The sequence below is a fragment of the Marmota flaviventris genome, chromosome 13 (genome assembly GCF_047511675.1).
Source record: "Marmota flaviventris isolate mMarFla1 chromosome 13, mMarFla1.hap1, whole genome shotgun sequence".
In the NCBI taxonomy this organism is placed as follows: Eukaryota; Metazoa; Chordata; class Mammalia; order Rodentia; family Sciuridae; genus Marmota; species Marmota flaviventris.
Genome location: NC_092510.1, coordinates 90822326 through 90847393, shown reverse-complemented (window position 1 = coordinate 90847393; position 25068 = coordinate 90822326). Strand labels below are relative to the sequence as shown.

General features: G+C 37.5%; 1 protein-coding gene across 1 annotated transcript in view; it reads left to right on the top strand.

Annotated features, from left to right (window-relative positions):
• Positions 1-24592, top strand: part of Fbxw2 (F-box and WD repeat domain containing 2) — a 30884-nt gene extending 6292 nt beyond the window's left edge. Inside the window, exons 4-8 of the mRNA XM_027945215.2 lie at positions 7464-7658; positions 9876-10009; positions 12891-12977; positions 13773-13942; positions 19699-24592. Of these exons, the coding sequence (XP_027801016.1) occupies positions 7464-7658; positions 9876-10009; positions 12891-12977; positions 13773-13942; positions 19699-19987 (875 nt within the window). The 3' untranslated portion in view covers positions 19988-24592. The remainder of the gene's footprint in view (positions 1-7463; positions 7659-9875; positions 10010-12890; positions 12978-13772; positions 13943-19698) is intronic.
• The last annotated feature ends 476 nt before the right edge of the window (positions 24593-25068 follow it).

The following is a 25068-nucleotide window of genomic DNA, read 5'->3' as shown; positions in this document are numbered from 1 at the left end:
CTATTAAAATACACAGGTTAATTTTTCCAGTAGTTAGATCATTTTGGATGAATTATTTCCTTGTCAATAAAAAATATGGGAAAGGAGGATTTTCTTCCTTGTTCTAAAATCCTGTGATTTTAAGAATTGGAAGTTGAAAGTTTGGACATAGGAATGAATTGTGTACTTTTAAACTAGGCAATTAAGTGACTTTATATAACATATGTAATCGTTAAAATTTGGAACTTTGTGTACTTTGTGTATTACTGTTGGATTATAATGGGTATGTGTTTCTACAAATAGTTTTAATCTCTGCCCACATTTTAGGCAACACATTTTGACAGGCAATGTAAATAATTCTTAGGCAGTGTTTATAATCGCTCTAGGCAGTTCTTATTAATGATCCCAATTGTATTGTATAAGGATACTTGGTGTTCTTTTTACTAATTTCTACACACACACACACGTGTGTGAGAGTGTGTGTGTGTGTGTGTATATATATATTTTTTTTAAGTTGTCAGTGGGTCTTTATTTATATGCATTGCTGAGAATTGTACCCAGTGCCTCACACATGCTAGGCAAGTGTTCTACCACTGAGCCACAATCCCAGCCCTTATCCAGGATAATTTCTGACAAAACATTTGTACATTACCTAAATTATAGAGTTGTCACTTTTTTTTTTTTTAATATTTATTTATTTTAGTTTTCGGCGGACACAACATCTTTGTTTGTATGTGGTGCTGAGGATCGAACCCGGAGCCGCACACATGCCAGGCGAGCGCACTACCGCTTGAGCCACATCCCCAGCCCTAGAGTTGTCACTTTTAATAAGTATTATGAATTGTTCCTCTGTGGAAATATATCATTATTTAGCTATTTCCATGTTAGTGTATATTCAGGGTTTTTTTTTTCTCCTATTTTTATGAGTATCTTTACATTACTTTTATTCTCCTGAATTCTTTATTTGGAACAGAAGCTGATAAGTAGAATTACCAGGTCCAGAAATCTGAATGATTTTATAGTTCTACTTAGTGACTTTGCAGATATACTGAATTGATGCCATGTACACAGCAAATTTTAAATAACTTGCCCCTCTTTTAGTCTCACCAGATACAGTTTTAACTTTAAAAAAATTTTTTTTTAGTTGTAGATGGACACAATATCTTTATTTATTTCTATGTGGTGCTGAGGATCAAACCCAGTGCCTCCCATTTGCTAGGCGAGCGCTCTACCATTGAGCCACAACCCCAGCCCATACTTTTATTTTATTTGTTTATTTTTTTATGTGGTGCTGGGGGTCAAACCCAGTGTCTCACGTGTGCTAGGCAAGCACTCTACCACTGAGCCACAGCCTCGGTCCCCTTTAACATTTTTAATAGTTAAGAGAATGTAACTTCTCAAGGTTATTTTAAAATTGCATTACCTTATGGATGTATATTTTCCCACATGGTAATGTATTCTTTGAAATGTCAGACACTTTGCCAGTTTTATAAAGTATGCATTTGATTTAAGGCAGTGGTTTGATTTGTCATTTGTAAGCATAAAGTTATTTCATGCTTACATTATTCTCCCTGTCTTATAAGCCTGATTGTTGGAGCAATATCATCTATATCTATGTACTTTGATGTACTTTTCCAGTATGGTGATGGCTCTTCCATTTCTTTTTTGCCTCACCATTTATGGTAAGTATTTTTAAAAGATTAAAATGCAGTATTGCCTTCCACTTACATAAATGTTGACTGTTGACTCATTGTGTCACAGCCACTCCAGCTTTAGAAAACTATTCTTCTTTCATCATACTTTATTTTATTTATTTATTTTCAAAAAATATTTATTTTTTAGGTGTAGATGGACAAACACAATGCCTTTATTTTTCTTTATGTGGTGCTGAGGATCGAACCCGGGTCCTGCCTGCGCTAGGCGAGCGCTCTACCGCTGAGCCACAATCCCAGCTCCCATACTTTATTTTTTAAATGCAATAAAATAAAGTAGTAATTACTCAGAGCAGAAATCAATGGGAAACAGTTCCCTGAATTCTCTGTTGGGAAAGTTAATATCTACAATAAATACACCTAGCCCTGCTCTCCCCCACCTTCATCCCTGTGCTAGGCAAGTATACTACCATTGAGCTACATCCTTAACATCCAAACCTATATTTTAAAATTAGTTTCTTAAGTGTGCCTATATATTAATGTTATTCTTTTTTTTCTGACTAAATTCACCAGGTTTGCATATTGAAAATTATGCTATAGCTGTTAAATAATCTAAAGCATTTTTTTTAAATAGCAGCATCCCTGGGAGTTTACTAGTGAGAGAAGTACCTGTAGCAGAATTGTATATGTGTTTATGTCATCTTGTTTCTTAAGAGCTTGCATTTTCTTTCTTTCTTTTTCTTTTTTTTTACACACGAGAGTTTATTTGTCAGAGCTGACAAATAAAGGCTATCTCTCTATAGTGGAGAGAGGCAAGAGCTTGCATTTTCACTTGAATTGTGAAATCCTGAATTTGGCAATAAGTTTACAGTGACTTTTAGAGAGCAAACAATAAAGACGGTATTATAGGAGAAGAGATTTCAGAAGTGGATTAGGTTTCTAGCTTTGTATATCTGGGAAGATAATAGCACTACTAACAAAACTAGAAAATGAAGGAATGAGTTTGAGAGGGTAGATGGAATTCTGTTTGGGATGAACTGAATTCAGTTGCCCAAGGGAGTTCTCATGGTATTTGGAAATGCAGAGTCAGAGCTTTGAAGAGTACTCTGAGCTCAAGAGAAAGATTAGGAGTTCGTAACATCACAGCTGTGGCTGGAGCAGTGACATTTTCAAAGGAGAGTTAGGAAAAAAGACGAGCCTAGAGTGGATCCTTGTTAAGGGTGCTGAAGAGAATGAAGGAAACAGGTGTGATGAAGGGTTTCACGGCGAATGACAGCCTGTGTTGAAGAGGTGCTGGTTTTGTTTATTCAATTGGTCACTAGAGTCACATGCCTCAGAGGTGTTTCGAGAGCTGAGATCTGATTCTACCAGTTAAATATTTAAACTTGATAAGATAGTTTACTCCATTTGGGTTACAGTTCATTTTTCTGCCTTCATTTTTTTCATATCATAGTACTATTTTCAGAATTGAGAGGGTTTTTTCTTTCACGAGATATAGAAGCATATACATTTATTTCATCCTCTTTCACCTCTAGGCTGCATTATTGGTGACCTCTTTCAAAAAATGTGACAGGGCAGCAAATGGGAATCCAGAGGAGAGGCCTACAATAATACCAGAAAGGAGTGGAGAACAGTGGCTCCTAAAGGTTTAACCCTTAGGAGTAATCTGAACCACTATAAAATGTAACTCAACCTGGTTTTCTTTTTTGATTTTTAAACTTCTTTAGAGTGTAAAACCAAATGACCCATTTTTCTATAAAATTAGTTTAAATAATTAGTTGGGAAAATCCCTTAGTTTTTTTCTTCTCAAGCTGTGGCAGACACATAACAAAAGTTATCATTTTAAAGTGTACGGTTCTGTCTCAGTAAGTACTTTCACAGTATTGTGCAACCATCACCACCATCTAGCTCCAGAATTTTTATGCATCTTGCTAAACTGAAATTGTACCAGCTAAACACTAATTGCCTATTCCTCCAGCCTATGGAACCTCCATTCTACTTTCTGTGAATTTGACTAATCTAGAAACCTCATCTAAGTGGACTCATGTAGTATTTGTTTTTTTGTGACTGACTTTTTTTAGCATAATGTCTTTAAGGTTCCTCCACATTGTAACAATGTTAGAATTTTATTCCTTTTTAAGGCTGAATAATATTTCTCTGTGTGTATGGATACACTTTAGATTTTTTCTTTCTTTCTTTCTTTTTTTTTGTATTGGGGATTGAACCCAGGGCACTTTATCACTGAGCCACGTCAGCAGATCTTTTTTATTTCTTGTTTTGAAACAGGTTTTTGCTGTTTTGGAGGTTGGCCTTGAGCTTGTGATCCGTCACCTGACCCCCCCCCCCCTTTTTTTTTTTGTGGTGCTGGGGATAGAACCAAGAATCTCGTGCATGTGAGGCAACCCTCTACCAACTGAGCTATATTCCTCCCTTTGATTTTTTATGACCTTCTTCTTTTTTTTTTTTTTAGTACTGGGGATTGAATTCAGGGAACTGAACCACTGAGCCACAACCCCAGCCTTTAAAAAAAAATTATTTAGAGACAGGGAATCACTGAGTTGTTTAGCGCCTCGCCATTGCTGAGGCTGGCTTTGAACTCTTGATCCTCCTTTCTCAGTCTTCTGAGCCACTGGGATTACAGGTGTGCACCATTGCGCCCAGCTTTATATATAGCCTCTGGTCTTGTTCCCTGCTTCAAACTGTTTTCCACAATGCAGTCATGATTGTCTATCAGAAATGTAGATAAGGTCACAGTCAAAACATCTTTCCGACCCAGTGGTCCCACTTGACTTTGCCACTATTTCACAGGCCAAACTCTTTTTTAGAATCAGTGTCCAAATTTTAGGCAATTAATTTTGACAATTTATGTAAATAATTTTTAATTTTTAGGATGGTTCTAAATATTTCTTTATGAATTGGCCTCAATGCCTACTCACAAATATTTATGTAATATAGAAATACTTAATAATGGTCAATAGGTGTATACCTGGGGTTGGCAAACTGGACTGTGAACCATGTCCAGCAGAAAGGAGTGATTGCAATAGAGATTCTAGTTCACAAAGCTTAAAGTATTTACTATCTGGTCTTTCACAGAGAAAGCTTTACTGACCTCTGGGGTGTGTGTGTGTGTTTACATACATATATACTATTCCATTGTATATTTTATTCTTTGGTTTCATTAACTGAGTCATCGTTCAGATTTTAATTAGTAAAAACTTAGTTTTTTAAACCATGAAATCCCTTCTTCAAATATGCTAAAACCTGGCTTAAAAACCAAAGAGAAGTATAGTTGAGGAGCTGATCATGCCAGCTCCTGAGATAAGTTTGTAGAACACATGCATGTTGAGGAGCACAGTCAATCTCAGTGGAGCCTCATGTGAGACATTTTTGCTTTTTATCCCCTTATGTTTGCTGTGGACTTTGTGCTGTTTACCACTGACTGAATTGTTTTTGCTTGTTTAGCCTTTTTGTCTTCACAAGTAGATATAAGTGCCATGAGAGCAGGAGCCCTCCCTGCTCAGAAGTCCTATAAATATATATTGAATGGATAAATATAGATACAGAAGTCCTATAAATATATATTGAATGGATAAATGAATCAAACCCCAATTGAACAGTGGAAATAAGTCAGAACCAAGTTTATCTAGGACTAAAATGATTGCCTGCTCTAGCTCCTTTAGAATACAATTACAAAATGTCCAAGCTGAAGGAGCTTAAACACCATCTATCTAGACTCTGCTGCCCAGCATAGTGGCTACCACTTCTATTTCACTTTTGAGTTCTTGAGCTGTGGCTAGTCCAAACTGTGAAGTGAAATACCAGGATTCAAAAACTTAGAATGTAAAAAAATATAAAATATTTAATTTTTAACATATCGAGTTAGGTAAATAAATTATTTTCTTCATGTCTTTAAAAAATTTTCTAATAGGATATATTATGTATGCAGTTTATATTATATTTCTGTTGGATAGCACTATTCTAGACCTTTGGTTCTCAAAATGTTGCTGATAAATTAGAATCACCCGACAAACTCAAGATGATTGCACTTCATTTTAGATACTCTAAACTAAAATTCTCTGAAGATAGGGCCCTGCTTTTGTGTGTGTGTGTGTTCATTTTATCCAGTGCTGGGGATTGAACCCAAGGCCTTTTGTTTAAAGCTCTCTGGATGGTTCTAATGTCTCAGATACTCATTGAGAACCTACTAACCAAGTCCAGCCCCACAAAAATAGCAAAGTGGCAATAAAAAATTTATAAATAGCTGGTTATTACAAGCTCTAATTTGAGTCTGAAATGGGTGGTATTCCTACCCATTTTAGTGTAACTCATAGAGTTTGCCAAAGTTAAAGTCATGGTCTCATTCTTTTCTGAGTGATGATTACTTTTCCACTGTCTAAAACAGTGGCTCTTAACTAAAGATGGAATTATGTCTGGCTTTATTTAGTTATTTCAGCTATTTTTTTTTTTTAAACTAGGGATTAAACCCAGGGATGCTTAAACACTGAGCCACATACCGAGCCCATGTGTGTGTGTGTGTGTGTGTGTGTGTGTGTATATATATATTTTTTTTAATATTCATTTTCTTTTTTTAGTTGTAGTTGGACACCATACCTTTATTTTTTGTTATTTTTATGTGGTACTGAGGATAGAACCCTGGGCTTTGAATGTGCTAGGTGAGCACTCTACTTCTGAGCCACAACCCCAGGCCCCCAGCCCTTATATTTTATTTTGAGACAGAGTCTTGCTAAGTTGCTTAGGGCTTCATTAAGTTGCTGAGGCTGGCTTTGAACTTGCAATTCTCCCGCCTCTTGAGATTATAGGTGTGCACTAGCATGCCTCAACTCTTTCAGAACTATTTATATAGTGCTTTCCTAGAATGTGGTATCCTGATTGTAGCAACTATGGTATCTTCTCAATGTCTTTTTTTTAAAATATTTTTTAGTTATAAATGGACGTGATATCTCGATTTTGTTTATTTATTTTTATATGGTGCTGAGGATTGAACCGAGTGCCTCACAGGTGGCAAGGCAAGTGCTCCACCACTAAGCTACATTTCCAGCCCTCAGAAGGTCTTTTTGTCAAGTCTTTGACTTAAAAGTAAATTGTGAGATATGAGTTAATCATTAGAATTTTAAACTTAGAGAACAATGTTGAATTGTCATCATGATTAATGTAACATTTTCATCAGAGTCAAAAGAAAAAACTGATTTTTCCCACAGAATTTTAAGGGATTTCATAAGCTTTTTGTAGAGTTGCTGTGAATGGGGGTAATTTGTTCCTGTTTTTTTTTTTTTTTAATGTTCCTTTATATATTTCAGGATGGCTCAGGAAATTAGCTGTTGGCTTTTGCAGAACTTAGCCCATGATCAAAGGTTTATCTTTGGCTTGTCTTTGGACTATATTCTGTCAGACAGCTCTGCTATTCGTCATTCCTTATTTGTTCAGTACTGTTGTGTAGTGGACAAGCATGCAGGTGTAACATGCAGCCATAGGGAGTACCTACCCATTACAGACCCAAATTAGAGCTTGTAATAACCAAATATTTATAGATTTTTTCAAGTGAAAGCACCAAATGATACTTTAGTCCAGTACTGTAGCCTGGTAAGTTAAGGGACAGGACTAAACAAAAAGCTTAGATTCTGTCCGAGTGTGCTTGATACCATTTTGGTGACTAAGCAAGTCATGTTGCCCTCTCTATGCTTTGGTTTTCTCAACCTTAAAGTCAGAGAAGGTGATCGCTGAACGTTTGCTTTGAGAATACCATGATTTTGGGATTAATTGTCCTTTGCAGGGTGTTTGCTTTGTATTAACCTCCCTGCTTTTCTCTTGAAGGGTCAGATGACTTGTCTGCAAAGCTGTGGGATGTGAGCACAGGGCAGTGCGTTTATGGCATCCAGACCCACACTTGTGCAACGGTGAAGTTTGATGAACAGAAGCTTGTGACAGGCTCCTTTGACAACACTGTGGCCTGCTGGGAATGGAGTTCCGGAGCCAGGACCCAGCACTTCCGGGGGCACACGGGGGCGGGTGGGTTGCCCTTTTTCAAGGATTTTTATAATTATTTTAGCATCTTTCTTTGAAAGCAGGAGCCATGTATGTTGTATATATATTCTCTATTTATATATATATATATATATATATTTTTTTTTTTTTTTTTAATTTAACCTGCTATTTTTCACTCTTCTTAGTCACTGGAGTTATTTCCTTTTATCTCAGTTTTATTCCAGATTTTATTCCTTATTTGGGACGTTTTCAATAATTTTGCTTTTTCTTGTCTCATTTAAAAATTCTTCCATGTACCCTTGTGCTAGGAGGGGTAGTTGTTCCTTTCTCCTATTTCATTTATATCCTGTTGTGCAGTCACTTTTGCTTTTATCAGATTCCATACTTCCAAACTGAGTGAGTCCTGCACTTGGAAATTCAGACCACTTTATTTATAGATTTAAGGCTGAAAATCCTTTGGAGCAATAGTGGTTCACAGATTGTGTGATCTTCACAGATTATGTCTAATTGGAGCTTGTTTGACTACCAGTGAAAGCAAGTAACCACCTAAAGATAAAAGGAATAGATGCCTGAATGCTTCTTTTTTTTTTTTTTTTAAGTTGTTGATGGATCTTTATTTTGTTTATTTATTTATACTCGGTGCTGAGAATTGAACCCAGTGCCTCACACATGCTAGGCAAGTGCTCTACCATTGAGCCACAACCCCAGCCTGTGAATGTTTCTTAATAAAGGCATACCAGACCTATTTTGCAGAAAATTGGTCTTTTGAATATAACCTGAGACTTGAGTTCCCCATGTTACATTTTGTTTTGGAGTTTTATGTAGAAATCATATTGAGCTATTTCCTGGAGTCTTGTGGATCGCCTTCCCTCTTTCTTTCCTCTATTTATGTACTGTTTTAGCCTCTCGGGGTCATAATTTATGCTCCTAAGCCTCACGTTTATGAGCATCCTTCTGGGACTCCCTAAACAGGTTGGACCCCTCTACTTGTTCCCCATAACCTGTATTACTGTCATAACACTCATCATACAAGTAAGCATAACCTTACATCCCCATCAGACCATAAGCTCCAGAGGACAGGGATCTTGCCTGTCTTGTTCACCCTTATGTTCTGAATTCCCTACACTGTTTCTGGTGCTCAGTATTCTTTAAACTAAACCTAGTTGTTTTGCTGCTAAAACCGTTTTTGTTTTTTTTTTTTAATTTTGTTTGTTCTGTATATTTGTCTTCAATCTTTGCTATCTGCTATCACTTATTTCAGCAATTATTATTTGGGTTTATGATTTAGTATGGAATTTAGATATTAAACTGAGTGTGACATTCCACTGTGTCAAGATATACAGTGACATCCAGGTGATTTTATTCCTTATCAACTTTGAGAGCCCTGTTCTAAAAAATGTTCTACTTGCTGTTTCCTGGACGTTGCTGTGGCTTTTCTTAACTCCATGCCTTTGCTGTTCCCTCTACTTGCAATTTTCTTTTCTTGATAAACTCTACTCATCCTTCAGGGCCCATCTCCAATATCGCCTCTTCCCTGAAGTCCTCCCTGATAGCCCTGGGCAGAGTTAGTCATTCTCCTTGGTGTTTCCCTAGCAAGAGGTAAACTTTTATTTCTTTCTGGACTTCCTCCACTTCTCCCCACTTAGAGTTCCTTAAAGGAGGGAAATGTCTTCATCTTTGGGTCTCTAATGTCCTTTAGAGCTTGGCAGATATTTAAAAACAAATAGTACTCCCTGTGCTGCCTGAAATGATTTAGGTACTAGGTATACAACTGTGAAGAATTCATACATTGTTTTGGTGTCTTAGTCTAACCTTTGAGAGCCTTGTTTTTTTTGTTTTTTGTTTTTTTTTCCTCTTTACATTGACTTTTCTTGAGCCTGGGTACTGTTTTGCAGCTTATATTCTTTACGTTTTGTTTTATTATTATTGCAGATAATCCTAAGAAGGAATGCCATTTTCTCAATCACTGGTTTTGCTTCATGCTGAAGGTGGCACAAATATCAGAGATTATATTGTTCCCAGGACTTTCCAACTTTAGGATAATAAGCTATCTTAATAAGAAATTTGAAATAGATTTTCTTATCATAAAATTGCTGGTTGAGTAGCACCATTCTTACAGTAGCTCAGGTTAGGAAATTATGTAGTCGGGCAGCTGGGGAGAATAAACATTATTGAATGCTTGTTATAAAAGAACCATTGACAGAGAGGCGTGTTTTAACTTTATGTATTTATATGCACTAGTGTTTAGCGTGGACTACAATGATGAACTGGATATCTTGGTGAGTGGCTCTGCAGACTTCACTGTGAAAGTATGGGCTTTATCTGCTGGGACATGCCTGAACACACTTACTGGGCACACGGAATGGGTCACCAAGGTATGAAGACTTAGAAGAAATCTCCTTGTCACCAGGCTTTTTGCGGGTGGGCAATGGAGAGGATGGTAGACTCTGCCTTATAGCTGGTAGATGAGTTGTAAGTGGAATAAATGCAGACACAAAGCATGGTAGTGTACAGTAATGACCCCTCTGTGGAAGGCACTGGGTAAATAGTTTAACAAATAAATGACACATGGGTGTGGAAAGATGCTTACAATAAGACAGGTTCCATATAAAAGTGTATGTGGAGAATAATGCCAGTTTCTAAATGTATTTATGCACCAGAATTTTGAAGGTGTTGTTTCTGGTAGGATTGGGGTGCTTTTTGCCCTTTTTCAGATGCTCATGTTTCTCTTTTATTTATTTATTTTTCATGTCTCTCTTTTAATCAGATGAGCAGCCTTCACTTTTTTTTCTCCTTCCAATTTTTGTGTTTAAAATGGGGTCATGTATCTCAATGGTGGAGTGCTTGTCTACAAGGCCCTGGGTTAATCTCCAGCACTGCAAAAAAAAAAAAAGTGGGGCAAAGTAAAGAAAAATATAGAAGATTTCAAACAAAATGTTGCGTTTTCTAATTTTCAAAACAAGATTTTTGCTAGGTCAAATACAGTATATTCTTTAAGGATATGCCATGTATAAGCACTTCTCTTGAGCTTTTTGTGAGGGGCTGAGCATACAGGAGTGAGCAGAATAGCCCTATGCATGTTGGTCTAGTATGACAAATAGTTATTAAACAGTAATTTTGCAAATAAATGCTACATAATTACAAATTCTGTTAAAGAGGAGTACAGTGTTTTTTAAGAATCCCGGAAGGTATCTTATTAATTAGTTCAGGGAAAGCTTTTGGAGAAGAGGTAAACCATGAAAAATCAATAGGTGGTAACTGTGGGAAGAGCAGGAAAAAGAGTGTTTCAGGGGGTATAAGAATAAGAATCTGGAACATTTGATGACCTGGAAGAAGGCCAGTGTAGCTGTTCTTCATTGAGAGAGACTCGTGGATGTAGTCATCATGTATGACTTATTAGGCCAGAGTAAAGATGGTAGATGTCAAAAGTATAATACGAAGTATTGGAAGCTCTGATCAAGGGTCTGATTTATGTTTTTAAAAAATGAGTAGACAGGCTGGGGATGTGGCTCAAGCGGTAGTGCACTCGCCTGGCATGCGTGCGGCCTGGGTTCGATCCTCAACACCACATACAAACAAAGATGTTGTGTCTGCCAAAAACTAAAAAATAAATATTAAAAAATTCTCTCTCTCTTAAAAAATAAATAAATAAATAAACCATATTCTAAAAAAAAAAAAATGAGTAGACAACAGGGTGAATAGTTAGGCTTAGTTTAAGCAAAAGATGCTCATGACTTGGACTTGAGTGGTAATGAAGAAAGAGGGTCACACATGGAGACATGCTTTTAAGGTAAAGTCACCTAAACATACTGATTCATTGTAGGGGATGAAGAATCAGAGAACTGATAGATTTTAGATTGGATGGGTGATTATGTCTTTTTCTGAAATAGGTAGAGCTGAAGGGAGAGCAGTCTGTGAGAAGATCAATATTATATTTTGAGCAAATCACATTTATAAACAGAGAAGGTATATATTATAAGGCAACTTGGTGTAAGAGAAAACAGACTTGAGTCAAAATATGCCTATGATGTCTCAAACAAGTTACTTTCACCTTCAGGAACTGAGTTTTATCATCTGCTAAGTTCCTGTGACTGTTAAATGATATGTTGGAAGTGAACCTAGCAAGGTACCTAATACTTAATAGCAGGTCCATCAGTTTCAGTTGAATCTCCAACCCAGACTTCTGAATGAGTAAATCTTGCCTCCTGTTTCACTTCATGCTGATTTAGTTTTTTAAAATAACTATAATGTTATTTTTAAAAAATAACTATAATGTAGTGTTTATAGATTATCCCAAGTGATAATGGGATTTTTTAAATTACAATACTACTATTACTTACATGGTTTAATTTTATGTTCACTTCAGTTATGTGAGGTAAGATTATAGGTGCCTTGGGGCTGGGATTGTGGCTCAGTGGAGAGTGCTTGCCTGACTTGTATAAGGCACTGGGTTGATCCTCAGCACCACATATAAATAAAGATATTAAGTCCACCTGAAACTAAAAAATATTAAAAGAAAAAAAGATAATAGGTACCTTGCTTTCTATTTTAAAGGTGAGGAAGGTAAGAGGTTAGATAGAATTGGTAGAGTGTTTGCTTAGCATGCATGCAACCCTGGGTTCAGTCCCTAGTATTGAAAGAAAAAAAAAAAGGTTATTTGGTCTTGTCCAAGGTTACAGAGTTGAGTTTAGTATATGGCAGATTCTGGTTCCAAGTCCAGTGGTTTGTTTTTTTTAATTTTTTAATTTGTTTTAATTAGTTATACATGACATTAGGATGCACTTATATACTTTGATATATCATACATAGATGGGATACAGTTTCTCATTTTTCTGAGTATACTTTTTGCAAAATCATATTGGTCATGTAGTTACATATACACATAAAGTAATGTCTTTTTTTCTTTATAATGTACATATTTATTAAAACAGATCATTTACTTTTATATGTAAGGACATTTTCTGTTCCTTATGTTTTATATTATGTCACATTTTATAATTTTAAAAATTACTTAATTAATGTCTTCTTCCATACTGATTAAATGCTGCCAACATGGACACTTTTAGATACTTCTAAAAACAGAATCTAGTTGTAGCAAAAATCTTAGTATAGGTTAATTTGGTAATAGAGTTATAGTTTAGCTATTGTAGCATACCATATTTCAAGCTCATCTTCTGTTTTAAAAGTGAAATAAAATCAGTATTTTGGAGCAGCATTAAAAGGATCTTTTTGTAACATAGATGTTGATATTTGTAGGTGGTTTTGCAGAAGTGCAAAGTCAAGTCTCTCTTGCACAGCCCTGGAGACTACATTCTTTTAAGTGCAGACAAATATGAGATCAAGGTGAGTTTTTTTTACCTCTGTTAATTATTAAAGTATTATGGCAAAGGGAGAATGTTCCAAGGGGAAGACTAAGAGTGTCTTTGTCTAAGTCATCTTAAATCTATTGGGAGAGAGGATGTTTGGTAGCTCTATGTGGTATGCAGTTTCTAACTCTTAATTTGTCAATGAAAAAGAAACACAAAAATTTATTTTGCACTCATTCTTCCTGTTAAGACATCTACCAGCCAGGCATGGTGGTGCACACCTGTAATCCCAGTGGCTTGGAAGACTGAGGCAGGAGGATCATGAGTTCAAAGCCAGTTTCAGCAAAAGCAAGGCACTGAGCAACTCAGTAAGACGCTGTCTCTAAATAAAATTTAAAATAAGGCTGGAGATGTGACTCGGTGATTGAGTGCCCCTGAGTTCAATCCCCCCCCGCCCAACAACAACAAAAAAAACCTCCTGCTTTCTTCAGTTCTTTCTTAGATCTAAACTATGAAACAAGCATTCTTGTGCTATAATGATTTGTAAAGAATTTACAAAACATTCTCATATGTGATTCTTGCATCTTTTTAGTCATCTTTGTGGTAGGCATTATTTTCCTTGCAGGAGCAGAGATTCAGAGAGGTTAAGTATTTTATCTAAAATCATGCAGAAGAATCAGGACTTTAATCCATGACTCTTGGCTATAAAACCTGGGTCTTTGCAGTATATTTCACTTTTTTGTATCTGACTTTAGCAAATACAAGACACTTTAAGAACAAGCTTTTTTGTGGTGATGTGATCTGTCATCTTTCCTAACTTTGTTTTCTGTAGATTTGGCCAATTGGGAGAGAAATCAACTGCAAGTGTTTAAAGACATTGTCTGTCTCTGAGGATAGAAGTATCTGCCTGCAGCCAAGACTTCATTTTGATGGCAAATACATTGTTTGTAGTTCAGCACTCGGTCTCTACCAATGGGACTTTGCCAGTTATGATATTCTCAGGTAATGTTTCCTTGGACCTTATGCTTTATCTTTGAAAATTATTTGCAGTTCAGTAATAAAGACAAGACTATATATTTTGGGGGGTGGGTACCGGAGATTGAATTCAAGGGGTATTTGACCATTGAGGCACATCTCCAGCCCTGTTTTGTATTTTATTTAGAGACTCGGTCTCACTGAGTTGCTCAGTGCCTCGCTTTTGCTGAGGCTGGCTTTGATCATCCTCCTGCATCAGCTTCCTGAGCTGTTGGAATTACAGGTGTGTGTCACCATGCCCAGCAACAAGACTATATTTTTGAATATACCATCAATAGCTTGCTTTATTATGAAATACTTAATATATTAGTTAATACACAGGAATATATATATTGAGTAGCTCACCTAGGCAAAATGATTTAGAGACAGTAAGTGAGCAGGAAAGGGTTATATGTTGAAACCTGAAGATCGGGATTCTATGCCCTCCCCTACTCTTTAAGTCGTGAACTACTTCCACTTTTTGAATGTAACATACTTTTTTGGAAAATGCAGTGCTTGGATGAGAAGCTCTTTCAGATCTCCTTTAATTCTGGTAAGTCATACTGCATAGTAGGAATTACTGTGTGAGCCTGCTCAACCTCTGTGGGGTTTAGGCATCAAGTGGCCTTCTATTGATTAGTAGAAAGACAGCTAGCTAAAGAAAGTGTAACTAGCATGGGTTCCCTTTAAAGAAATAAACAAGAGGTCCATGGACAAATAATTTTGTGATTTCTTGCATATTATAGGTCCTCCTTGGACATTGGAAATATCTATTAGCATATAGGACTGATGGAAGCCAGTGCCATATGATAAGTGAGAGAATTTACATTAGTGATGAGACTTTGGTTTAAGAATAGGTGCCATCTCTAATTGGGGGCATGATTTTGTGTAAATATCTTGACTCCTCTGTTTCAGTTTTCTCATCTATAAAGTGAATGTTAAATGAAATGCCTGTGGTGAGGATCTAGTAGGGACCTGACAGATCTTTGTTACTAGTAACTCTGAGAAACTCTATATTGAGAAACCTGTCTGAATTTGTTTAACTTCTATACTTTACACCTAAGGTGCACACACCTATAAATAATTCACAGAAATAGTGTTTCACAGCATGATTCAGTAAATGCCAGCTTGGGAGAGTTAGAGAAAATTGAACATTCCCTTCATTGTTTTTATACATAACTGTTTGAGATCTTCTTGAATGGGATCTGTTCATAACTAGCCTTCAGGACTTTGATTGACCCCAGTCTCTTTGGTCACAAAGTTACAACCTCATTTGTGTCTCTGATTCACACCATCATTTCTGACCAGTTAGATTTCAGAACTGTCAGAATAATTTCTAGAAATGATTGATGCTTGTGCTTTGTGAAGAAAAGAGTGAAAACATCTCCAAAAAACATTAGTGTAAGCTCTTCATTTTATAGATGGGAGAAACTGATGCTGAGATGTAATGGGGGTCTTGCTCTGTGTTCCACAACTTACTGTAATCCAACACTCATTCATCCTTGGCTGGCTTATTCAGTGGGCATGTACATAGCATACAAGGAAGCCTAAGGCGACAAAAAGTGAGAGAATAAATTTTTGAAAGAACTTGATATTTTGAAAAAAAAGAAAAAAGTTTTATGTATTCACCATGGGAAAATCGCATCTTTTACAGTTTAATATTTTATTTTGAATTAAAATTTTGAGAGGAGAGAGCAAAAGTAAGGCAGAATAGAGGTATCATAATCATTTCAGTGCTTACTGTCTTTCTTTAAAGGCTTCAGTTTGATCCCAAGTCTACCTTTCTCATATATACTTTCTACTCAGAATAGTGTCTAGAGTGCCAGGGGAAAGTTCGTTGGTGTTTAGTGTTTTGGATGCTCTAGCTTTAAGTAATGAACATCCAAGATTATTTGCTGATAGGAAGCTCATGGTTCACAGTTTTCTTTGAAAAGGGGACTACTTTATCTCTGCTTTTTCTCTTCCAAACACAAACCAACCTCTTTAGAAACCCTAGTACAAAACCTATTGCCTGAGTTGCTAAGATCTTGTTGGGCCACTTAAGCTTTGACGCTAATTGAAAAGGAGCAGAGCACAGATGACAGCATGTTGCTCAATAAGTGTGAGATGTGATGTAATCTCTTGAGCTAGGTTATCTCAGTACAGCATAGAGGGTTACTTAGGTTCAAAGACTTAGACTGCTAGCAGGGATGTCTGTTTACAGGTCTAATGTGATCAGAAGTAAAAGGGCCTGCAAGCTTATCATGACCTGTGTTCTATTTCTGCAACATATTTGTTTCAGTCTTTGGAATCAGCTTATCTTTTTTGTTAAGCCCTCTCTCTATAGCCCCCCCGGATTTCCATGTTTCCAGTTATACTTTTCTTTACATTAATGATGTAGTAGGCCTTACCAGAGTTTCTAGCTATTTTCCCAAGCTTCCTTTGGATCTCTTTTGTAGCAGTTTATATTTATGTTCATTGTACCATTGTTTTATTCATTAGCAAGTATTTATTGAGCAACTGCCTATGTATCACACATTTTGATGTGCACTGGGAAGCAGAAGAAATACTTAACAAATTCATGGAAATTACTGATTAGTAAGAAGGAAGACTGACATTCAGTAGCAAACTATAGGAGCTGGGGTAGTTTAGTGGTAGAGGGCTTGCCTGTCTTATCTTGCACTCAGCCCACGCTCACAAACCCCTGCTCTGGGTGTGTACGCACACAAAGCTAAATACAATTTTTAAATGATTGGAATAGAAGGAACATAATACAGGGTAATTCCCTTGAAGAAGAGATGTTTGAACTGAGCCCTAAAGGATGTGTGCCTGTTGGGTCTGTTGTGAGGAGTGTTGCAGACTGAAAAACCAGTCTGTTTGAGGAATTCACCAGTGTGACTGCAGATAAGAGGATGGTAGGGAGTCATCAGAGAGTTTAAAGATTTAAGCAAGGTGGTAACAAAATCAGACTTCATTGTGAAGAGAACTTACTGAAAGGAGTTAAGTGATTTACTCTTGGGGAGCAATCAATAGAAAGCTATTGGCAATACTATAAGCTAAGATGGTGTCTTAGACTGGAACTGTGGTAATAGAGGTAGTAATGAATACATTAGGGAAAAATTCAGCAGGTAAAATCAATAAAGCTTGGTGATTGAATCTCTGATTTGAGTAAGGTGGAGAGTTAGGTGGTTGCCATGTTTCCTAGCTTGAGCACTTACTTGGGTGAATGAGTGAGTGAGGAAACGGAGAAGCAGGTTTGGCTAATAAATTCAGTTTTGCACAGTTTGTGTGTGTGTAAAGAATTTTGCCTTTTTTTTTTTTTTTAACAACTTAATCCTACTTCCAATATCAGCTAGTATACTTTAGATTCTCAATAAATATTTGTGAGTGAATGAACATAATCACCAGGTAGAGAATGATGAATGAGTTACTGTGATTATATTTCATCTGAAGAACATTAATTGGAAGCTCTATTTCCCCTTTATTTGAAGTTAATCCGAGTTCCCTCCTTTCCCTGGGATCTGTCTTCATCCTATAGCCTGTTTATAAAGGCTTGCACCGTAGGGATTGTTTAGTGATTGACTTTGGATGAATGCTATTCTTAAATGTAGGCATCTAAATAGTTCTGTTTTAGTAGGAGTTTCTTCTGTTTTCAGTCTAAGAAGGTGAGCTTATTTTCTGATCTGCTTTTCAAGCAGAGGACCAGCAGTACTTAACAGTTTTCTTAGTTTCATAGAAGTGTTGTCCCTATAGATATTATTACTATTGCAGAATTTTTTAAAATAAAAGATTATCAGTTTGTAAGAAAACATTTGGCTTGTGACAGAATTTGTAAAATTGAGAGAGTCCTTTAATATTGTCTTCCATATGATATACCCAATTCCACTTATTCAGGAAAGAAACAGTGCTCTTCCAAGGCCATCCGATAAAAGGTAGAATAATATTTAAGATAGAATTCCTTGATGTTTCCATTATATACAGTGTGGTGTTTGTGTTGAGCATGGTCTTATATTCACAGTTATATATGTTGTGCCTTCCCTGTTCCAAGGGACGAACACCATTTACTCATCTTTTCTCAGGGACCCAGTTATTATTCAGCATGTCTGACACTAAAAACACATCTATTCAGTTGAAATCATTCATTTGTGCCCTTATCCATTCATTCAGGAGTTGTACACATTGATTGGAGATGCTCAGTGCTCTCCTCATAGAAAGGTGCTGTATGTAGAAAAAAGAAGGTAGGTTCTGGAGTCAAGACAGATCTGGGCTGAAATGCTAGGTCTGCATCATATTAGCTGTGTGTAAAATGAGGATAAACCTTTACCTCACCACATTGTGTGAGGACTGTGATAACATGTTAATTGTGTCGGGTACTTGGTAAATGCTAGATAAAACATAAAGTCTCCTTCCTTCCTAATATCAAAATGAAATTTGCTTTGTGACTTTTTCTTTTGATCCTAGTTCGTCTTCTAGACCTTGTAATGTTTGGCCTTTCTCTTATACACATCCTCTGCTGTTTAGAGGTAATGATGTCCCTGCCCCATTCTTTTTCTCCATTCTCAGCTAATGTCCTTCAGGTGTTCCTTACTTGTTCTGGTTACCAGCCCTCCCAATTCTGGCTGGACTCTTGGACATACACTGGTTTAATAGTGTCCTTGTTAACACATAAGCTGAATTTCCCTCCCCCAGGAGCCCAACCATATTGTAGAAGACTGGTTATATGCCCCATATCTTATAACTTTTTTTCTAGTGCCTCCAAAGAAGGAAGACATTAACTTTCTTATCAACATTTTGCTCCCACTAAGGGTGCAAATTACAGAAACTATTTTTTTTTCTCTTCTTCATTTATGTTGATGCTTAATTGAATCTCTCCCATTTTGTGCCTTTGACATTTTAGAAACTACCAGTGTGCAAAAGTTGGGGCTGCCTCACAGATTGCCCAGGTTGCTCTAACAACTTTTTAGCCTTTTTCTTAGAAGGAAACCCACTTGTTTGCTGCCTGGTGAGCAGAGTAGATCTATAGTCACTTGGCTTTAGGCTTGTTCTGTATTACAGAATCTATTATTTAGGACTTTATGAAAAAGTCTTTTTACCTAATGGTAGGAGTTGACTCTTGTCTAGTTCTAACTGGTACCTGACAAGTTGTGAATCTTTAGCCAAAGGGTGTACCTTGTCTGGGCTTTAGTTTTCATATTTTAAAAATAAGAATGTTGGAGCTGGGGTTGTGGCTCAGTGGTAGAGCTCTTGCCTAGCACGTGTGAGGTAGTTCTATCCTCAGCACCACATAAAAATAAATAAAGTTAATGTGACCCTTCTGCAACGTGTGTGTGTGTGTGTGTGTGTGTTTATAAATATAAATGAGGATGTTAACTTAGATAATCTAAGATCTTTTGTAGCTTGGATGGATGTTTTGTGCTTTTATAAACTTTGATCAAACACTACTTTCTTACATGTTAGTTAAACTGAAAACACACAGAGCTGCATTCCCAGGCCTCTTTTTATTTTTTGAGTCAGGGGCTCGCTAAGTTGCTTAGGGATTGCTGGGGTTGGCCTTGAACTTGCAGTTCTCCTGCTGCCTCCTTAGTTGGGATTACAGGGGTGCACCACTGTGTCTGGCTTCATATTTTTCTTTTTATCAGATACTTTCATTTAATTCTAAATTTACTTGAATTTTATGCTGGTTTTAAATGTCTCCAGAAAAGATTTCAGTGACATAAACAGAAGCAAAGTTACCTTCTGCTTCATGATCCCTTTCATCCTTGTAGGGTCATCAAGATTCCTGAGATAGCAAACTTGGCCTTGCTTGGCTTTGGAGATGTCTTTGCCCTGCTGTTTGACAACCGCTACTTGTACATCATGGACTTGCGGACAGAGAGCCTGATTAGCCGTTGGCCTTTGCCAGAGTACAGGAAATCAAAGAGAGGTTCGAGCTTCCTGGCAGGCGAAGCATCCTGGCTGAATGGACTGGATGGGCACAATGACACAGGCTTGGTCTTTGCTACCAGCATGCCTGACCACAGTATTCACCTGGTGTTGTGGAAGGAGCACGGCTGATGCCACAAACAACCACCACCACTGATTGACTTTGGGTGCCGGGGCTGCAGGTTTTGAGTGCAACCTCTGTGGCAGCCAACTGCATGAACCAAAGTTCTCACCTAATGGTATCATCACGCAGTGCACAATCATTTATCTATGTTTGCCAGGGGCCAGGGCTCAGGGTGGGGGAGGGTTTGTTTTATTGACATACAGCGCAGCATGCTAATAGGGTACACCATTGACTTCATTTGTACTTAGTTATGTTGGTCAGGATAAGAGGATGCTTTTTGGGTTCGTCTTTCTTGAGTGGAATATTGGTTTTAAGAAAGTGAAATGGTTCATTAATTTGCTAATTGGTTGCCTATAAAAATCACATTCAGTCTGTTATTAAAGCTTCTTACCATAGCCTTTTTTTCTTTTGAAGTTGAAGCAAAGGTGCTATGATGCTGTTATAGCAACTTCTCTCATATGGGGCTTAGCTTTTTATAAGAGCCAGTGTTAAAAAGACCAATGAGTCCTGTGACACAAATTTTCCATCAAATACGAGTTCTACAGAAAGTCTGTCTTCCAGTGCAAATCTAATTCTATAAATTGATTGTTCACAACTCATTCTAAACCCTAGTTCTTGGCAGAGTCAAGGTTGGCCATGGTTAACATGTGAGGGAGCTCTGTAGTTTATATTCCCTGTGGAAAAAACTGGTCCCCTCCCACCTGCCTTGGTGATAGCACAAGTGACATGGAGTCACTGAATGGTGACTGAGTGTTACATAGGAGCTCTGCAGTGTCAGGCAACACTTCTCTGGTCTCTAGTTTCCTTGTCTGTGCAACCACGTGTTCAGCTAAGATTCCTTCCAGTCCTGCATCCACTGGAGTGTGCAGAAGTTGATATTGCAGTTTCATCTGATCTCTGATTTATTGTTCTCGTCATGTTGGAGATAAGTTATTAAGGAAATTGATCATATAAAAAGGATGAGTAAAAGGTGAATGTAGAAAATATGAGTTTCCACTTAGAAAACTAAGTAATTGGTGGATTTGATGATGATTGGAGTCTGGATTCTGTAGGGAGGCAATCTTCTAACTGGGAAGGAAAGATGTCTGAATCTGACTTGGTTTCTTCCTTTGCCTCTAACTGGAACTTTGGCCTCAGGCAGATTAACTTTCCTTTCCACACCTTCATCATCTTTAATGTAAAGCAATTGTCCTAAATTAAACAAAACCTGAGGGAGTCTCAAATGCCTGAGGGAGTCGTAGGTAACATAAGTGAATAGAATGTTCTAGGGAGGATTGTGCAGAACTCTGGAGAGTACATCTTAGGGCTCTTACTCAGCTCTTACTGTTTTGTCATTAGCTGAAATAAACTAAGTGTTGACAGGTCTGGGGTTTTTTGTTTGTAAGAACTAGAAATCTAGATTTCAAATCTAGAAGTCCTCTGATTTTTAAAATATTGGCAGCTGATTGAAGATAATTTAAGATAAGGTATTCTAAACAAAACATGTCTGTGAGCTGCCAGCGTGTGTTCTCCACCCTCTCTAAAGTTAGGTAATTTTGTGGTTCATCAGTGGAAATGTTGTAACATAATTGTCATAAGCATTAGAGAGAAAGTAGAGGGAGCAGCAGTGGAAGTGTTTCCCTGTGTTACTAGGAGAGTGAGGGGGTGGTATATTTCTTTTGCAGACCTGACAGGATGATAGTTTGAAGATGAACATAAGAATTGGAACCTCATTTAAAGCCTCTGCCTAGCAATATGGCTTATTCCTTCTTGCTGCCTCCCACATAGAGCATATCATTTGTCAGCTGGAGAAAAGGGTTGCTGGCAGATCTGAGAATGCAAATATATAGATTGGGAACCCATTTCTTCCCCAGTCTGCATTAGCATAGATCAAGACAGTGGACTTCAGAATGTTGTGTAGTTAGTAGAGACTCATAGTTGATTTCAAGGACTGGTTTAGTGTCAATGACCATGTTGAAACACCAAGGGGATTAGGCAAAAGAGTAATATCCATGTTTAATCCATGTCACATTTGAGTTCTGTGTACGAACTCTGCTTTGTCCTAGAAATGGAACCAGAATTGTAGCTGGAATCTTTTGCAGAAGCCCATGGAGACTTTGGACAATAAGGGTGAATCACTTTTTCATTTCCAACCAGCCTGAATAAATAATTGAGATTACTGGTCTAATGACCATCACTACCCTCCACCTCATTTTCAGATTCATCCAATAGCTTCATTTGTGAGAAAAGTTTTATTAAAAATGACTGGTGTGAAACTTCACTCTGTGTCCCTTTTCAGTCTTTAGTGGAATGGAAGTTATTGTCAAGGTGGCGCTGCTCAATTTTGACAGCAGTAGTTGAAGTCCAACTTTGATTCTTCCCCGCACAGGCCTTTCTTTCACTTGAGCATTTTACTTAATTGCTTTATAGATGCTGAATCTATGCATATGATTGCCAGCTTTTGTAAAAAGTGAATGGTAAGCTGGGCATAGTGGTGGATGCCAATAATCTCGGGGACCTGGGAAGCTGAGGTAGGAGGTTCACAAATTTAAGGCCAACCTGGGCAACTTAGTGAGACCCTGTCTCAAAAAAAGAAAAAGAAAATGGAAGGTAACTCATCCTTTTTACAAAATAAAGCAAGGCATAATCAGAAAGGAACAGGCAGGGAATAACTAAAGCTAAGCTGTACTTCCTTAGTCTCCTTTCTTTTGTCTTTTGCACATAGTGACTTCTGCTTTTTTAGCCTAGAGGCAAGGAAATGACCTTGGCCTCATCTGTGAATATTTTAATTTCTGAAAAATTTTAAGTTATGAGCAGATAGCCCCATCCTTTTTTTATGATGATTGAATTTCTTGGGTGACACTGGCATGGCAGAAGCAAGGGGCATCTCTTCTCTCAGGTTCATAGAGGGTACAGCAACTTCAGTCTCCAAAGGAGGACAGAATGCTGGAGAGCTGAGTGGGTGTGAGGTGGTTAGTAGACTTTGTTCCCACTTCACTGAAAGGTAGTTTCCTCTGACTCTATTATTTGAAGTGATAAGTATTGTAAAATACGATCCTAACCTGACCCTTTAGACCTATTAGAGAAATAGGAAGAAAGACCCTCCGGTGTAAGGACTGGAGGTTGAGAAAGTTCCAAAGGAAGATACATGTATTTGGATAGGTTTTCAAAAATGAGACATGGGGAGCATTACTATTGAAATCTGAGGATCGGACTTAATTTTTCATAGTTTGAAAATTCTTCCATTCTGGCAATTGAAATGATTGGTAAAGTTTGAAGATTATATTTTCATTCTGGTATTGCTAACAGGAGGTTGCTTACTAGTATGCATTTGTAAAATAAGGAGGAAAGAAAATACTTTTGGAAACAGTATTATTTTACACATGAAGAAATTATATCATTTAGGTTAGGCATTTTGACCTTACAGAAGCAGCTAAGGATGGTGGAGCCTGGATGGCCGGTATTGCTTTAGGCCAAAGCCAGCTGACTCACTGAAGGTATGATTGTGTGTCCTCGTTCCTTGGAAGCCTGGGATGAATCTTCTGTGCCTCTTCCTCTAGGCCTTGGTGTATGAGCCACTTGCCTTTTTCTGCAGGAAAGTGAGAGAATCTGATTGCTACTCACAGATGCAATCTTGGGTAGGGCACACTGATCTCTTTGCCTTTAGGGACACAGAGTTGTAAGGGTAGGAGAGAAGCTCTTTAGGTCTGTCCCCTTGACACAGCTTCCCTACCTGTTTATGCTGGTGCTTTCGCCAAGATGATTGGGACAACTGAGACACTGTTGAGAATTACACAGTCACAGAGTATCTGATGAGAAGAATACGTTAACCTTGAAAAAATGCTTACTGGCCATCTTTGGCAGTGTCTCTGAACAGAGGCTTCCCGTGCCTGTACTAGGAGAGTGTAATCTTTCCAGAATAAATACTTTAGTGCATTTCTGGATAGTCTTTGCACCATTCCTATCAGCCTCACCAGGCTAAATGATCATGCCCAGTGCAAAAAGGCGTTTTGCTGTCAAGTGGTTTCAGTGTGTTTCCAGTCTTCCCCAGAGCCAGTTCAGTTGCTTTGTTAGTATTTCAGCCCTGGCCAGCATAAACTTAATTATTGCAGCATATGGATTCCAGCTACTTTTACTCATGAATATGTCCAAATAAAAATCTTTTTTCATATTCAAACCCAGGAAATTATTAATTCAGAAGACAAATGTTTTGGTGTCCTTATACTCACATAGTGAACAGACAGATGTATTTCACTAATTGAGATGCAGTACTCTTAATGAGAGTGCTCACAATCCAACACTTAGAGCAACTTGCATCTCACTAATTTCTGATGTATGTTGTGATCTAGAGGGAATGAAGTGAAGTTTATATTTGAACTGTGTGGGGTGGGGGTAAGAAGAGGTTGCTTAAGCAAATAGTGGAGTGATTTGTGAAATAAGATGTTTCTACAAGATGAGAAGTTATTTTCATGCATCATAGAATCATTCTTTTACCCATGAGTGATTGTGCTAACTATAAATCATTTATATCTATACGTGAAAGCAGATTTCCTCAATTAGGCAACATTTGGTTATCCAAGCCCAAGTTATTGTTTGTACTTGAAAGTAATAAAGCTGCATTTCTTTACACACTCGTTCTGTAGTTAAGACTTTTTCTTGTTTTGTTTTTTTCCAACCAATTTGGACTCCACCCCACCCCCACCCCCCTTCCACTAGTTCACAGTGAGTGTGTTTGGGCTTAGTTGTAGAATACTTGGCTATCGTGAGAGAGGCTGTGAGTTTGACCATCCCCAAAAGGCAAAAAAAAAAAGTTTAAAATGTGCATCCTGTGACCTAAAGTGACTCTGTTCTCCTTTTTCCTGCATGTTGTAGAGTATAATAAGCTCAACAATATAGCAGTTTCTCAAGGAGATCCAAGAGGGAAAAAGAGTAAATTTAAAAGCAAAATTTCAAGGAGGAATTTTGGCACCCTTCACAAATTGATGCAAATGGAGGGAAAACTACCATTTTGCAGGTTTTAGACCTTGAGCTTTTCTCCTTTTGCCCTCTTCTACCCAGCATGTTCTAAGGTGGGTTTATTCTTAATATATAGGGCTCCCTGTCATTTGCT